Genomic DNA, 16,855 nt, shown 5'->3' on the forward strand with positions numbered 1-16,855 from the left:
GTGCTTGGGAAGTTGAGGCAGGAGAAACAACAGCTCAAGACCAGGCATACACAGAAGCTCACCCTGTACTGTGCACCCCTGTAGCAGAGGAGGAGGACTGCCACAAGTTCAAGACTAGCTCAGGCTTCAGAGTGACACCTTAGCTTAAAAACAGAAGCAGTAGAGCCAGAGTGTAGGAGAATGTGTGTGTGTTGGTTCAAGGGCAGCCCGTATTAAAAGACATTGTTTCAGAACAGAAAAATAAAAAAATTTCTGAGGTGAATAAGCTCATAGAGTATTGGATGATGCCTAGAATGTGGCCTTACCAGATTCAGACTAAAAAAAAAAATGTAAACAGAAACTTCAACAAATTAATGTATAATCCTTCAAGAGGTGATTACAGTATCTATGTTTTATTTCACTACAGAGTATCTTCTTTAAGCTTTATTTTTATTTATGTCTGAGTATTTGCCACATGTGTGGGTGCTTGAGGAGACCAGGGAAGGGTTTCAGATCCTAGGGGCGTTTGTGAGACTCCCCATCTTAGGTGTGAGGAGCTTAAGTCAGCAAGTGCACTTAGATGCTGAGCCCTCTCTGCAGCCTCACACAGGAGACAGCAGTGCTCCGTGAGACAATCTTTGAACATTTACTGGGTAAAGCACTGTTGTAACCATTTATGTATCATTTTTTTAGGGAATATACATTTGTTCTTAATATTTTAAGAAAGTCATCTGTTAAGAAAACATGTTCTGGGGTTGGAGAGACGGCTCAGATGCCTAGAGAAATGGCTCAGAGCACTTGCTGCCAGTGTAGGAACCAAGCATGCAAAGACGTACAGATAGGTGTACGTACAGACAGAACACCCAGACACATAAAATAAGGTGTGTTCAAGCTGGGCATGGTGTCACACACCTTGAATCCCAGCAGAGAAGGGTGGGTCTCTGAATTTGGAGACATCAGAGCTACACAGAGAAACTCAAAACAAACAAAAAAGTAGAAATGGGAGGTTGATGGCTCGGGCCTTTAATCTGAACATCTGGGAGACTAACAAGACTGCTAGTTAAAAGCCAGCATGGGCTACACAATAGGCTGGACTGGCTGGACCAGAATTAGATTCTCAGAAATAAAAATACTGTACCATATCAGAGAATGAATATTAGATTATGTAGAGAGATGTGTGTAAATCTCGTGTATGAATAAATGCACTCTGTAAGTTTCTACATTGGTTCATTTACAAAACTATTTTCTATCTAGTTGATTTTTTGTATCTTTGTTATCTTTAAAAATTTATGATATAAACTATATACTACAGACTACCTATCAATGTAATTATTGTAGACCATATATTGATGTGTGCCATGATCAAATGTACATTTTATTTTATGAATTTTTAGCATTTCATTAGAACATTTTAAGAGTTTTTTTTTTTTTTCTTTTTTTGAGCTGGGGACCGAACTAGGGCCTTAAACCATAGGCAAGCGCCTACCACTGAGCTAAATCAACCCCCCCAAGAGTTTTCTGATTAAGTACTTGTCAAATTTAAATATACAAGTAACAATTTTACACTTAAAAATATTGACCCAGGCATAGTGACACATGATTTTAATTCTAGTTCTTGGGAGGCAAACATAGGGAGATCTATGTGAATTAAAAGCCAGACAAGGTTGGTTACATAGCAAGATTTTTGTCTAAAAAAAAAAAAAAAGCTCCAAATTTTTTTAAAGATTTATTTATTTTTTATATATGAGTACACTGTAGCTGTCTTCAGACACACCAGAAGAGGGCATCAGATCTCATTACAGATGCTTGTGAGCCACCATGTGGTTGCTGGGATTTGAACTTGGGACCCTTGGAAGAGCAGTCAGCGTTGTTTAACCACTGAGACATCTCACCAGCCCAAGCTCCGAAATTTAAGAACAACAACAAACTGTAAACTGTGCTCAGAGGAAAAGCTTCTCTTCATCAATATAACTATGATTTATATTTTATATACTTTTCTAGACACTTTGGTCCTATGTTTGCTAATGTTCAGAGATGCCCACCCCCCAGACACTGTCTGCAGTCTTGTGCTCATCAAAGCCTTTGCTTTGAATTAGATAGTCCTTGACTTGGTTTTGATTAATAGACTTCGACAAAGGTGATTGTTTCTGCATGAACCTGAGGTACTCAGATGGAAAAAGGATCTTGTTCCAGATTTGCTAAGTAAAATTGTATAATGCCTGTCTCAAAGAAAGAAGGATGGGTGGATAAGAGGGAGGGCAAGAACTAGAGGCACTCTTGGGATGAGTGTAGAAATTTTAATAGGGGCTATGTAGAAAATATTAAAGAATGTCCATCTCCTACTGAGCAGTGATGTTAGTGGGACTGAGGAGGCAGATGTCCTCATTTGAGGAGGTAAGTGTTGCTATGTTAAGTAAGACCCTGGCAGGGGGCTGGGTGGGAGCAGGTGGAAACCAGGAAAAGCATCCAACAGCCTTAACCCTCAAAACGGAGTACTGATTTTAATGGATCCTGTTAGCTACTTAAAAATATGCATGTTTAGGTTGGGGATTTAGCTCAGTGGTAGAGCGCTTGCCTAGCAAGCGCAAGGCCCTGGATTCAGTCCCCAGCTCCGAAAAAAAGAAAAAAGAAAAAAAAATATGCATGTTTCAGATTCTTCAAAATGTAAATAAAACAATGTTTAGGAACATGATAGTAATCAGGATGACAGTTGAATATCAAGAACTGATTAAGCATAAATAGAAGTGAAATACAAAGTTTCAGAGATTAATCAGCAGATGAGTGTAAAGCCTAAAGTCAACATGGATGAAGAAAGAATTATTCAGGTAAGATATGGATCTGAAGAGTTTGCCCTGAGTATAGAATAGAGAAAAATCTTCAAAACTACATAATGATTCAGTTGGACATTAAGAAAAATTGAGAAGCCTCAGTTTGGGAAGGTGGCTGTAAGAAAGACGAAGTGATGGCCTAGAAGCTAAGATAGCTTTGAACATTGCAGAATTAAAAATTTGGTTAAAGCCAGGTCGTGGTGGCCTACACCTTTGGTCCCAGCACTTGAGAGGCAGAAACAGGAAGATCTCTGAGTTCAAGGCCAGTGTGGTCTATAGAGGGAGTTCCAGGACAGAAAATTGGTTGAAACTACAATCAAAATCCTAGTGATAAGTAAAAGTCAACTACTGTAGGAGCATTGAGTGCAAAGTTAAAGACACCAGAGACCAGAAGTCTCAAGGAAGGGAGGGGCTTCTCCAACAGCAGTACAAACTGCACAAAGTGGACTTTTAAGATGCTAACAGGTGTTAACATCCCTGTGCTGTATGTCCATTAGGTTAAGGGATAGAGGTGCTTTTAGACCAAGGCTTGGCATACTGTACCCAAGAAGGCATCCAAAGGGCATTATATGAGTAGGAAAGGCAGGGAAATCAAAAGGAGGAATCCATAGTTTTGGGCAGTTTGGGGTACAGTGATGATAAAATATTTTGTGAAAGTTACTCTGAATACTTTGAAAAATACGCAGAAGATAGCTAGCTATGGAAGACCTATCTTATGAAGGGGATTGTGGCACTGAATAATTTCTGTAATACCTTGCTAATAAAACCAAAAATAAGTAGCTGGTATTTAATCCCAGCACTCAGGAGGCAGGTGGATCTCGGTGGGTTTGAGACCAGCCTGGTCCAAGTATAGAGTTCTGTATACTTACAGGGATATGCAGTGAAACCCTGTCAAAAATACATATGATTTATTGAGTATCAAGCATGTGTTGAAAACTGCTTAAGGCAAGGGAACCTCTGTCTTTACATTTTACTAATGTAAACTACACACTACTTTTAGAGGTCACAGCTAGTCCAAACACAGGACTTCCTCAGGAAGTTTATGAAGATGGGTTGGGAAATCCTTGAAAACAAGTTGATGTGGGTAAGCAAATAGCTAATGATGGACAGTGTTAAAGTTAGACAAAATGTTAGGTGAAAGAGCGTTAACAGGGGAAGACAAATGGTAGAGCGACCTCCCTTACCAGCAGAATACAATGCGACAGTTGACAGGATGAGAATAGGCAGGTTCACAGTCTTGTGAGTGTCTAGTGTATCTCTGAAAAACTGAAAGGGAGTCAGAAGATTAGTCAAGAATGTAAGATTTATGGTTAAAGAGATAGCTCACTTAAGAGTACTTGCTGTTCTTTCAAGGATTCAGAAAATTATTTTTAAAACTTTATAAAGATACTATATTTGTAACATAATTTCACTGTTGTCTTTTATGTTTATAATTTCTATAATTGCCTTTAATAGATGCACATATTTAAGATGATTTTCTTTTATCTCCCTGCAGGTTACTCAGATGAGTCGTCCAGACCTGATTCTCTTTCTGATGAAGTATCTCATGGCTCTCATAGTTGGGATTCCCTCTATTTTTTGGGTTGGAAGCAAAAAGACATGCTTTGAATGGGCCAGCTTTTTCCATGGGCGTAAGAAAAAAGAGTAAGTTAATGAGTTCTCACAGTATTAACAGCCCCTCTGTGTGTGTGTGTGTGTGTGTGTGTGTGTGTGTGTGTGTGTGTGTGTGTGTGTGTGTGTGTGTGTGTGTGTGTTCATGTGTTCACTTGCTCACATGTTGGACTTGAGAAGTATTCTCAGAAGATTGTAACTTTATCAGCAGTGACTGATAACATTGGCATAATAGCATAATTTAAAACAACTAGCTGCCTCATGCCTGTAATCCTTGTTATTGATTAGAGTAAGGGAGAAGGATTAGGAGTTCAAGGATAGACTGGGCAACATAGGAAGATTCCAACTTTTAAAAAAAAAAAAGCAATTGAAAGCCTCATTCTGAGAAGATGGTTGAGGAGAGGCATGCAAGAGCTTCAATATTCTACTCCTTTATACTGGAATTATGGAACATTCAAAGTATAATTTTCTTGAAACTAGAAACAAGTGGATGCTTTCTCTCTTCCTATTGCTGGCCTTCCTGACTTCCTGTGAAGGTTGCTTGGTGTGTATTCTCATCTTTTCTCAGAGGAGAAAACCAAAAGCAGCAGAAATACCTGCTGTGCTACACTGTTCGCTGTGAGAGGAACTTCTACTTCTGTCAGTTTTCCATTGCTCTTCCAGGTCTGTCAGACATGTGAAGAAATAGACTACGCCATTCCAATTCAGTGCAAGTTCAAATTTTATTGGTTTTAGTTTGGTTGTATTTTTTTTTCCTTTTGAGACAAGGTTTCTTTGTATAGCCTTGACTATCCTGAAACTGGCTTTCCTCTTTTTATCTAACTGTAGTCTAAAGCTATTGAAAAAGTTAGTTAAGAGTGATCATAGTATATAGTATATCATATTCCTGATTTTAGTGAAAGTATTTGTAGTTAGCCAAGCAGTGGTGGCACACACCTTTAATCCTAGTACCCAGGAGGCAGAGTCAGGTGGATCTCTGAGTTTGAGGTCAGCGTGGTCTACAGAGTGAATCCCAGGAGCCAGGCAGGGTTACACAGAAGCCCTATTTCCAAAAAATCAAGTAAATAAGTAAGAGATATTTCTAGTAGTTAATGCTTTTCATTAAATAGTTTGCTGCTTTTGAGGTTGACATGTTTTCTCTCTGTAAGAACCTACTCCTCATCTGTTGGTGTTCTATTATGGTTTTAAATATCAAGAATAACGGGGTTGGGGATTTAGCTCAGTGGTATAGCGTTTGCCTAGCAAGAGCAAGGCCCTGAGTTCGGTCCCCAGCTCCGAAAAAAAAAAGAAAAAAGAAAAAAAATATCAAGAATAACTTTAAATGGAGGAAAGAAGAAATCTATGTAAAGTACTCATCAAATATCAGTCTCCAGCCTTTCAACCCAGTACTGGAAACAGCAGGTACTGTAGCAGTGCTGCTGATTTGAGACTTAACACACTTTCTCAAACACTTTTTCAGTATATGTTGGGGTTGTGGGTTTTTTTTTTTTTTTTTTTTTTTTTTTGTTAATTTTGTAATTGCTTTGTTCAACATCATGCACGTCTAATCTCTACCCTTTATTACATAGCATTTGAAGACCTCTATTGGTTTTTTTGAGACGGGGTTTCTCTGTGTAGCCCTGCCGGTTCTGGAACTCACTCTGTAGACCAGGCTGCCCTCGAGCTCAGAGATCAGCCTGCCTCTATGTCCTGAGCACTGGGATTAAAGGCATGGCCACCACTGCTTGGCCACTTTTAAAAACTTTTACCTCTGTAATCTGTCCCTTTAAATTGTTTAGGACATCATTGAATATTTGCTTAATTTACTATTTCAAATCTAGGGCTCATGTGCTAAGGTTGGCCACTCATGATTATTCTAGCTTTGGGCAGCTATTCCCTCCACAGAATCAAGATGGAGTCTGAAAATGTTCTTGCAAGTTAAACTTTTACCCAGTTATTGGGAGGCCCTTATTACTTCTACAAAGCGTGAACAAAAGCCCACTTTTTTCTCTCATATATATATATATATTTTTTTTTTTTTTTGGAGCTGAGGACCGAACCCAGGGCCTTGCGCTTGCTAGGCAAGTGCTCTACCACTGAGCTAAATCCCCAACTCCTATATTTAAAAATATTTTGGGACCCGAAGGACCACAAGGGTCTAGCAGAAAGAGCCTTTTAGAAATAATGGACTTACCAGCCTTCTTTTCATAGATAAAATGAAGGAAAGACCAGGATAGCAGTTGCTGAGACTGCCCTCACAGAATTGGAGCTGCTGTTTTGTCACACCACCTATTGGGCTTGTTTAGTTGTGTTTTGAGGGGAGGTCTTAGGTATGTAGACCAGTTTGAAGATGGCTCCTGATCCTTCTATCAACATCCCAGATGCTAGGATTACTGGCATCAAGTCTAGTTTTTGACAGGGATTTTTGTTATATTCTGTCCTCTGCCAAAACTGTTACCTCAAATTGGTTCCAAAGACTTAACTTGGGGAAGTTAACTTCAGACTAGTAACGACTAGTATTGTGGAGCAGTCGTGTCTGCTGGTCCACAGGCATGTTAGTTTACGTCTCACACCTGCTGTTGTATTGTCTAGGACAGTGAATGAGAGCCGGCAGGTGCTCCAGGAACCTGACTTTGCTCAGTCACTCCTGAGGGACCCAAATACTCCAATTATAAGAAAATCAAGAGGGACTTCCACTCAAGGGACATCCACACATGCTTCTTCAACTCAGCTGGCCATGGTGGATGATCAAAGAAGCAAAGCAGGGAGTGTCCACAGCAAAGTGAGCAGCTACCATGGCAGCCTCCACAGGTCACGTGATGGCAGGTAAGTTCTGAGTGCAACCCAGTTTATGTACTCAGTTAGGAGCATACAGATTAGGAGCCAGTTCTGAAGTAGAAGTGGAGCATTATTAAGCTTTTTAAATTGGGTATAGTTGTTCCAGACTAGGGATTTAAAGCCAAAGGGTTTAGCCCTCATACATCAAGCAGTATGATTGATGTTACTGTAGGGCACTGAGTCAAGATAAGAGAAGGCAGACTTCTTAGTTTAGAAAGATGCATTTAATTGGGCGGTGGTGGTGCACGCCTTTAATTCCAGTTCTTGGGAGGCAGGGGTAGTGGTTCTCTCTTGAGTTTGAGGCCAGGCTCCAGGACAGCCAGGGCTACACAGAGAAACAAAAAATAACAAAGAGGAGGGGAGAAGAAGAGGAGGAAGAAAAAGAATTAATAAATTGATTAATTAATTTAGCCAGCATTTCCTATGCTGGTACTGTGTGAGCCTCTGAGAATAGAGAGGTTATGTGCCATGATCTTTGCACTTCATAGGCTCCTAACTTAGAAAGATGAAGTATTTGGGGTTATAGTTAAGAATGTGGATCTGGGGAGCTATGGAGATGGCTTAGCAATTGAAATTACTGGCTATTCTTCCATGGGACCTGACATCTGGTGACTCAGAACCATCTGCAACTCCAGCTCCAGAGGATCCAATACCTCTGGCCTCTATAGCAACCTATATGCATGTGCATGTGCCCTCATGCAGACACACACTTATACATAATTAAAAGATCAAAAGTAAAATATCTTGAAAAAATATCTAGACTGTAAAGCTTAGTTTCCTTAGCTGTAAAGGAGAAATAGTAGTAGCTCAATGAGATAAAGTGCCTAGTCACTAAAAACAGAGCCTGTTAGACCACGGTTCAGTTATTAATGTTAATAAATACGTGTAGTAAAATACAGCACAGGCTGGACCAGTGTTTAGGAGCCATATAGTCAATACTTTAGGTTGTCTAGGTAAAGTGACACCCACTGCTCAGTCCTGCTGTTGGCAGTATGCAGTCAGACAAGAAGCATCTCAGTGACCTGATTTATAAAACCAGGAGGCAGCAGGTGTGGCCATCAGACTGTCAGCCCTGCTGTTTGGTGGGAGATACTCTGCTTTAAACCCAGGGCGTGGAGTGTGCTGCATCCCTGCGTCCCTGCATCCCAGCACCCAGCTCGTGTTTATTAGGAGCAGTGGAAGCAGAGACTAGGAGCGATTCTTAGTGGTATCACAGAAAGCCTCTCAGAAGATACTTTTACAGAGAAAGCTTGAGAGAAGCCTGGCTGTGGGCTTCTCATTAAATTTGACTTGGGATACAAGAGCTAGGAACTGTTTCAGAGGTGCACATTAAATCATTTGAGAAAGAATAAGAGTTTATCAGAGAGTCGAGAAGCAGTGGGAAAGTGACTTGAAAGGTACATTTTTAAGAAAACTAACATAAATGTTGGAAGGATGGAGAGGAGATAGGAGGAACATTGCTGGGGAGGATTTAAATCATTCCCGTCCTGTGGGCGTCATTATGGAGGCCCCTCAGAACACTAGAAGTAGAACTGCTTTATGACTCACTTACAGGACTCCTGAGAAGATACCCAAAGGGATCAAAGTCAGCATGGTGCAGACAAGCCTCTCCCCGTGCTTGCTGCACCACTGCTCAGAGTAGTCACCTTGTAGAGTCAGCTTAGGTTTTCATCAGTACATGAGTGAGTAAACAATTTAGCCATGAAGGACAATAAAATAATTCTTTGTAGGAAATTAAGTGGAACTAGAGATTATCATTTTAAATGAAATAAGCTAAATACTGAAAAACAACTCTTTCTCCCTCTTACAGAGAACCTAAATTGTGTGTGTGAGTGTGTGTGTGGGGGGGGATTGGCACAAATGTGTACAAGATGCTTTAGCATCTCAGAGAAGAGCACCATCTACCTCATCACGGACAGTCAGAAACAGCTTCACAACTGATGGCACTTCTACTTCAAATAGAGGTCAGAGGAGACGCTCGGGAATGAAAGACAAGGGAACAGCATGCAGAGCAAGAACAAGCAGGCAAGGCTCAGTGTCTGGGTTGCCCAGAGCATGGTGTGTGTTGGGACTTTTAGGAGACAAAATCATGCTAGGGGTTTGTTTCTCTCTGACAGTGAAAGGATATTACAGGACTTTGAGTGTTAGAATAATGTAGCCTGACTTGAACTGTAGTACCATCCCTCACAATAGCATGAGAAAGGAGAGTATAATAAAACCATCAATTTGTAGTCTTAACTTTGGATGCTGATGAGGAGATAGGGGATCTGATCTCCTTTGGCATATACTTCATCCATGAACTCTTAGCAAAGACACTGAAGTCAAGATCTTTCCTTTTCAGTGATGAACAGACATTACTATCACAGTCGTACTTCTGTGCCTATAGAATTCTGTACAGAAATACATAGAAGAGGAAGGTTTGAATTTCTATATTTTTGGACCACAGTCCCTTATAGAAAAAGTTATAGTACACACATCTGAAGCAGAATGATGTGGATGGAGTCTGTGGAAGGCATTGTACCCGGGTGAGTGAATATGCGTCCACAGGACTCTCTTCAGTGCCCAGAACTGTAAGGCAGGTATGAGAGGTTTCAAGATGATGTGCAAACTGGAAGTCTGAACAAGGACATTCATGATCCAGAAGTCCGTCTCATGAGGACTTGTGCTTCAGTCAGGCTTTAAATGTGTGTTGGTGCTGTCTTCTGGCCATGGGTCACAGATTCCCAGTACTCACTCTGGTTCACTACTTAGATAATTATTGATCTCTGTACTACATACACCTACGTGTAAACACCACTTCAAAGAATAAGTAATTGGTAGTTAGATAAGAGGATGGGTAGAAGAGAAAGTAAGTGGGTAGAAGTTTTGGAATGGGTGACTAGATTGGTATGTAGGCAAACTGCAAGGGAAGCTATGGAGTGAATAATAGCAGACTGCTGAACAGTGTTTGATTTCGTCGTTTAGATGAATGAGAGCGGAGAGTAAAGAGAACCAAAATGAAAATCATCAACTGATTCTGGAATGCCCATACTATAGTGTTGAGGTTTGGTCTATTGCTGTGTATTGTAATGCTAAATTTTATACTGGAAGGTCTAGGCCTAGGAGTGACTGTTGATGTTTACAAGCTTTCATTGTGAAAACCTTGTTCCTTGATTTGAAACTATTGGTTAAATAAAATTGGCTACAGCCAATTACTAGAGGGATTAGAGGTAGGTGGGTTTGGAGTGACCTGCTTGGAGGAGAAGGAGGTGAGAGGAAGCTGTCACAATGTACGATAAATCCTTGAGAAGTTAATTTACTTTTTTAAAATATTATTTGTAGTGTCTCTGTGGGTAACGGTGGTTAACTTGTAACCTTTAACTTTGGGGATAATGTAAGAGAGGTGTTTGTGCCTAGTTCCAAAGTGCACTTTTCTTTGTAGCATGTCTAAGATCAGAAATACTTAGTTTTTTGTTTGCTTGGTACTGCCTGACTGACCAAAGGAAGATGGCTAGTATTTAGTTGTTGGGGCCTCAATAGGCCCCTCAGTTTGTTTTCCAATGGCAAGAGGTTACTTTGTATGTTTTGGGGTGACCAACAATTTTTAGACCAATGTTTACCCTTTTTACAGTTGTTACAATACCCTGGAAGTCTTTGTAGCTCATAGCAACCAGAACCTGTTTTATTTTATGAATACCATATTTTCTAGCCAGTGTACCTGTTATATTGAGCTCTGAATCTTTTAGCCTTAATTTTTTTTTTTTTTTGAAAATCACCAAATTTACCACAATTAAAGCATCAGGCAGTTTGAGTTTTAAATTTTTAGCTATGATTTGCCCTATGATACTGGCATGTGCTTGAGAACCAGTACCAGTTGTCTCTCTTTTCCATTTGTCTGTTGGGGCTCCTCCTGTTTTTTTTTTTTGTTTTTTTTTTTTTTTTCTATTTTTGAGAGCTGGGGACCCAACCTAGGGCCTTGCACTTGCTAGGGCAAGTGCTCTACCACTGAGCTAAATCCCCAACCCCAGCTCCTCCTGTTTTTAATGGTCTGATTTCTCTCTTACATTTGATATTTGCATTTTTTAATCAATGGCTATCTGGTTTTAGAGTCTAATATGGTTTTAGAGTCTAATATTTACAGCTGAACCCAGCCTCTATAAGAATTTTCTAAAGACTTTTTTTTACCCTCCAGATTTTATTCCTCTCCCGGCCCACACCCCAACCCCCAGAGTTCCACATTCCCATACCTCCTCCCTGCAGCCCTGCACCCCCCCACACACACACACCCACAAGAATGTCCCCACCCCACCAGTCCTCTATACTTCCTGGGGCCTCCAGATGTTAGATGCATCTTCTCTGGCTGAACCCAGACCTGGGAATCCTCTGTGTTGGAGGCCTTATCTCAGCTGGTGTGCGCTGCCTGGTTGGTGATCCAGTGTCTAAGAGATCTCAGGGGTCCAGGTTAATTGAGACTGCTGGTCCTCCTACTGGGTTGCCTTTCTCCTTAGCTTCTTCCAGCTTTTCCCTAATTCAACCAGAGGGGTCAGCAGCTTCTGTTCATTGGTTGGTGCACATATCTGCATCTGACTCTTTTAGCTGCTTATTATTGGGTCTTTTGGAGAGCAGTCATGATACATCCCTTTTTGTGAACGCCCCATAGCCTCAGTAATGATGTCAGGTTTTAGGGCCTCCCCTTGAGCTGGATCCCATTTTGGGCCTGTCACTGGACCTTTTCCTCAGGCTCTTCAAAAGACTTTTCTAGAACCCTGTATTATCTTAGTAAATGAGGTGGCTTCCCCCGCCCAGGCTCCTCAGCCATACCCAAGCTCTTACAGCTGTAACAAGACAATCGGATTTGTTTTGTAAGTCAGCATAACACCCTTTACCAGCCCTCCGCTGTATTTTTTTGTTTTATTTCCACCACCACAACCATTATAATTGCTGTCCAACTTTTAGTACAGCTGATACCAACCAGGCCACTCCAGACCCACCTACCTCTAACCCCTCCAGTAATTGGCTGTAGCCAATTTTATATTTAACCAATAGTTTTAAATCAAGGAACAAGGTTTGCAGAACAAAAGCTTGTAAACATAAAAAGGCACTTGTAGGCCTAGACCTTCAGGTATTAAATTAAACATTCCAATACATAGCCATAGACCAAACCTCAACACTGTATATTTAACAAAGCAAAATGGCTGCTAATATTTTGCCTAAGCATAAATTAAAATTATATTTCATGTACTATACTATATAAAATATGCATTTTAATCTTGTATAGTATATAGTCTTATTGGTTTAAATGGCTTTTAAAAGGAACAGAAATTTGATGATTCCTACTATTCAAGTTATACTAAACATTGTAATTAAATTTTTTTTTCTGTATAATTGGTTCTTATTCATCCATTGGCAGAATATTTATATTTTAGAATTTTGTGTAGTCATATGGCTCTCAGACATAATTATACAATGTAATTTTTCTTTTGAAAATGTATTCTTTTGGGGGTTGGCAATAAGTTCAGTTCCAACAGCACACATAAAAATGTCAGGCACAAATGGCACATGCTTTAGTCTCAACACTAGGGAGATTTTGTTTCTGTGTGTGTTTCTATGTGTGTGTGTGAGATACAGAGGGCATCGGATATCCTGGAAGTGGAGTTACAGACAGTTATAAGCTGCCTTGTGGGCTCTGGGAACTGAATCCAGACCTCTGGAGGTCTCCATTTCATATTTTTTAATGAATTTTCTCTGCTCTTCCCCCCCTCCCCACTGTGCCCTCTTTCCCTTGAAACCTTTTCTCTCTTTTTGCCTCTCTCTTTTCCCATTCCTCCTTAAACCCCACGACTTGCACATGGTAGCAAGTAATTTACAGTTGAATTTCATTTCCCAGCCAACCCCTTTCTGACTTTTGGTGCGTATGGTGTTGGTGCTTATCTGTGCAGGATGTCTGCAGATATGTATGTAGAGATCAACAGTGGGTGTCCTCATCCTTTTTGAGATGAGGTCTCACACTGAACCTGGCCGGAACTCACTGATTGGGTTAGACTAGCTGCTAGTAAACTCAGGAGCCTGTGTATCTCTCTTCCTCCCCAGCACTGGGACACTGCTGGACACAGCCATGCCAGCTTTTATGTGGTTCCTGGACACTGAACTCAGGTCCTATGCTTGCATAGTGAGTTCTTAACTACTGAGCCATTCCCCAGCCTCCCTTTTTTTGGTGGGGGTGGGGGTGTTGGGGGGAGATGGTTTCTTGCTATATTGCCTAAGCATGTCTCAAACTTGCCAGTCCTCCTGCCTCAGCATCTATACCACACAGGCCTTGGGTTTATGGGTTTAATTTTTCTGTCATTACTAGAACATTTGCTTTCTTTATTTGCAATATTTATATGAAATTGATACTTAGGAAGTCATTGAGAGGTAAAAGTTGGCAAGTCATATTTGGCTTGAAGAACAATAATCATTATGCAAAATAATAATTTAAAAATAGATTCCAACAAGCTCACTGTGACATATTTGCATTTGCAAGCATTCAGATTATTCTACTAAAACATTTAGTACAAATGTAAATGTCTCCAGGTTCTAAATGTAAAATATCATTTAAAAAAAAAAAATTGGAAACAGGGTAGGTCTCTTGTAATCCTGGTTAGCCTTGAAATTCAATATGTAGCCAAAGCTGAGTTAATCATTCTGCCTCCACCCCCAGTTTCTGGGATTACAAGCATGTGTACACAGTGCCTGGCTAAAGTGTTTACTCATTAATATGAGAAAAATTTAAAACATTGAAATATGCATCTGTCCTGGTTAGTTTTATGTAAGCTTGACACAGCTAGAGTCATTTGGGAAGAGGAACTCCAAATAGAAAATATCTTCATAGATTGGCCTGTAGGCAAGCCTGTCTGACACTTTATGGTAGAACCCAGTGCATTCTCAGTGATTCCATCCCTGGGCAGGTGGGCCTGAGTTATATAAGAAAGCAGGCTGAGCAAACCATGGAGAATAAGCCAGGAAGCAGTGTTCCTCCATGGCCAGTTCCTGCCTTGAGTTCCTGCCCTGACTTCTGAGTAATAGACTACACATTGTAAGCTAAAATAAACCTTTTCCTCCCCAAGTTGCTCTTGATTGTGGTATTTTTTAATCACAGTACTAGAAAACCCAAGACAGTATCTTTATTTTTTTTTATTTTTTTTTTCGGAGCTGGGGACAGAACCCAGGGCCTTGTGCTTGCTAGGCAAGCGCTCTACCACTGAGCTAAATCCCCAACCCCCAGTATCTTTATTTTTTTTCTCTCTATTCAAACTGGAAGCAAGCCTGGCAGGCCTTTGATTCCAGCACCCAGGAGGCAGGTGGCGGGTGGATCTTTGAGTTTGAGACCAGCCTGATCTTCAGAGCAAGTTCTCAGACAGCCTGCACAGGGCTGCACAGAGAGATAGGGTCTCCCTATATTAGCCTTAGTAGGCCTTGCACTTGTAGAGATCTGCCTGCCTTTGCTTCCTTGTGTATGCTGAAATTCAAAGTATGTGCCATCATGCCTGGTTCCTAGGATAGGCTTTTAAGACTGTTTTCAAAGGACTTCTCAATTTTAAACTCTGTAATTGAGTGAAAACACCCATTGGCAAAGCACTGCTATAGCTAGATGGCCACCTCAACAAAGTTCATGGATCTCTCCTTCAGAGATCTTAATCTTACTAGCAATTCACCTTAAGTCATGGCATCTTTTATAGTTATGATGAAAGAGTAGTAGGTGAGTGCTTTTTTAAAGCAGTAGTCCTTTAGCAGCTTATAATGGTTTATTTTGATGACTATTAGAAAGGGAATAAGCTGGGCATGGTGGCACACACCTTTAAACCCAGCTCTCAGGAAGCTTAGGCAGGAAGATGTCTGCAAATTCACAGCCAGCCTGGTCTACATAGTGAGCTCCAGAGCAGCTAGAATTATTTAGAGACCTTGCCTGGGAAAGAATGAATGAAAAAGGGAGCGAGCCTGGGGCTCATTTCTCCAGCGAGGGTCCCTTGCCCAGTATGCCCAAGGCCTTACTTTAATCCCCAACTCTATAAGCAAATCAGACAGACAAAGGCCAGAATCATTTGCTATATTCTGAGTTGTTGTTTTCTTTCTTTTGCAGTGTTAGGGATGAAACCCAAGAACACACGTCTAGGTCAGCATCGTACAAGTATACTGCATGCATTCTTTTCCCTTGGTGTTGAGACAGGGTCTCATGTTGCTCAGGCTGGCCTTGAGTTCTTAATTCTTTGTCTCATCATCCTGAGTGCTGGTATTATAAGCCTAACAAATATTCCGGGACCTGATTACTTTTAGAACATTACCTAAAACATTGTATCTAGGCAGGACTTGTAGCCCAGGGCCTCTTAAAGACCCTGTACTATCAATAAAAGCAGCATATTCATTAAAATCATCAAGGATACTCAGTTACTTTATTATTCCAAATTATGTTTTCCAAAAGAGTGTGTGTATGAACAAACATTTTAGAAAAAATTTCTCGGGGTTGGGGATTTAGCTCAGTGGTAGAGCGCTTGCCTAGGAAGCGCAAGGCCCTGGGTTCGGTCCCCAGCTCCGAAAAAAAGAACCAAAAAAAAAAAAAAAAAATTTCTCAAGGTTCTAAAGATTAAAAGATAAAATAAGGGACTGAAGAGATGGCTCAGTGGTTAAGAGCACTGGCTGCTCTTCCAGAGGTTCTAAGTTCAATTCCCAGCAACCACATGGTGGCTCACAACCATCTGTATTGGGATCCAATGCCCTCTTCTGGTGTGTCTGAAGATAGTGACAGTGTACTCATATACATGAAATAAATCTTTAAAAAAAAGATCCAGAAGAGAGGGCACCAGATCTCATTATAGATGGTTATGAGTCTCCATGTGGTTGCTGGGAATTGAACTCAGGACCTCTGGAAGAACAGCCAATGAAAACCTCTGAGCCATCTCTCTAGCCCATTGTTTTTTTCAGGTCTTGCCTCTGATATGTCTCTGTGAGTCAGGATTCCAACAAAAGAAAATCTGAGCAGCCACTGTTGCATTTCTGGATAGGAAGACTACCTGTAGTAAGCTGTGTAGCCCAGCTGATGTGTGCAAAGCCCAGCTAGGAGTACAGATAAATCAGCTGATGAGAGAATTGGTTATAGAGTATCAGGATGCAACTTCCAAGTAGATCAAGTAGATGTAACTTCTGTAAATTAGTATGGTCACAGCTCTAAGCCTGAGGAAAATAATTAAGATCGTTTTCAGGTGACTGATTCAGTTGTTAACTAGCTCTCAACTAGATGATATGGGCACTGATGTCATCAGTGCATGGCAGTTCATTCACGGATATTTAACTTACTCCTAATTTCTCCTCTGGTTCGTGTGTTCCTTCTTCCAACTCAAGTAAAACTGACGTTCACACTGCTGCTTACTTTACCAATCTTGAAGAGTCTGAAGGCAGCGCCTCACTCCCTTTTCTCATCTCTGAACCCAGTGTTTTTGAAGCATATTTGAATAAAGAAAGTATCCATATTGACTTAGCATAGCCCCAAGTAGGTCAGCCTTACTTATTTACCTTTTGCCCTTTGTCAGGGAATAGGACTTTCATTCTGGATCTAAGTGGATTATCTCTCCTGTTAGCCACATTGGATAATTTCACAGCGTAATGGA

The 16,855-nt window shown here is 40.7% G+C and overlaps 1 protein-coding gene across 2 annotated transcripts in view; it reads left to right on the top strand.

The window, feature by feature from the left end:
- Nucleotides 1-16,855, top strand: part of Fzd3 (frizzled class receptor 3) — a 66,697-nt gene that overhangs the window by 48,305 nt on the left and 1,537 nt on the right. For both annotated transcript variants that reach the window (XM_032917279.1, XM_032917280.1), the window contains 2 exons: nt 4,303-4,451; nt 6,990-7,223. In XM_032917279.1, the coding sequence (XP_032773170.1) occupies nt 4,303-4,451; nt 6,990-7,223 (383 nt within the window). The remainder of the gene's footprint in view (nt 1-4,302; nt 4,452-6,989; nt 7,224-16,855) is intronic.

This window comes from Rattus rattus, chromosome 12 (assembly GCF_011064425.1).
Source record: "Rattus rattus isolate New Zealand chromosome 12, Rrattus_CSIRO_v1, whole genome shotgun sequence".
NCBI classification, from domain to species: Eukaryota; Metazoa; Chordata; class Mammalia; order Rodentia; family Muridae; genus Rattus; species Rattus rattus.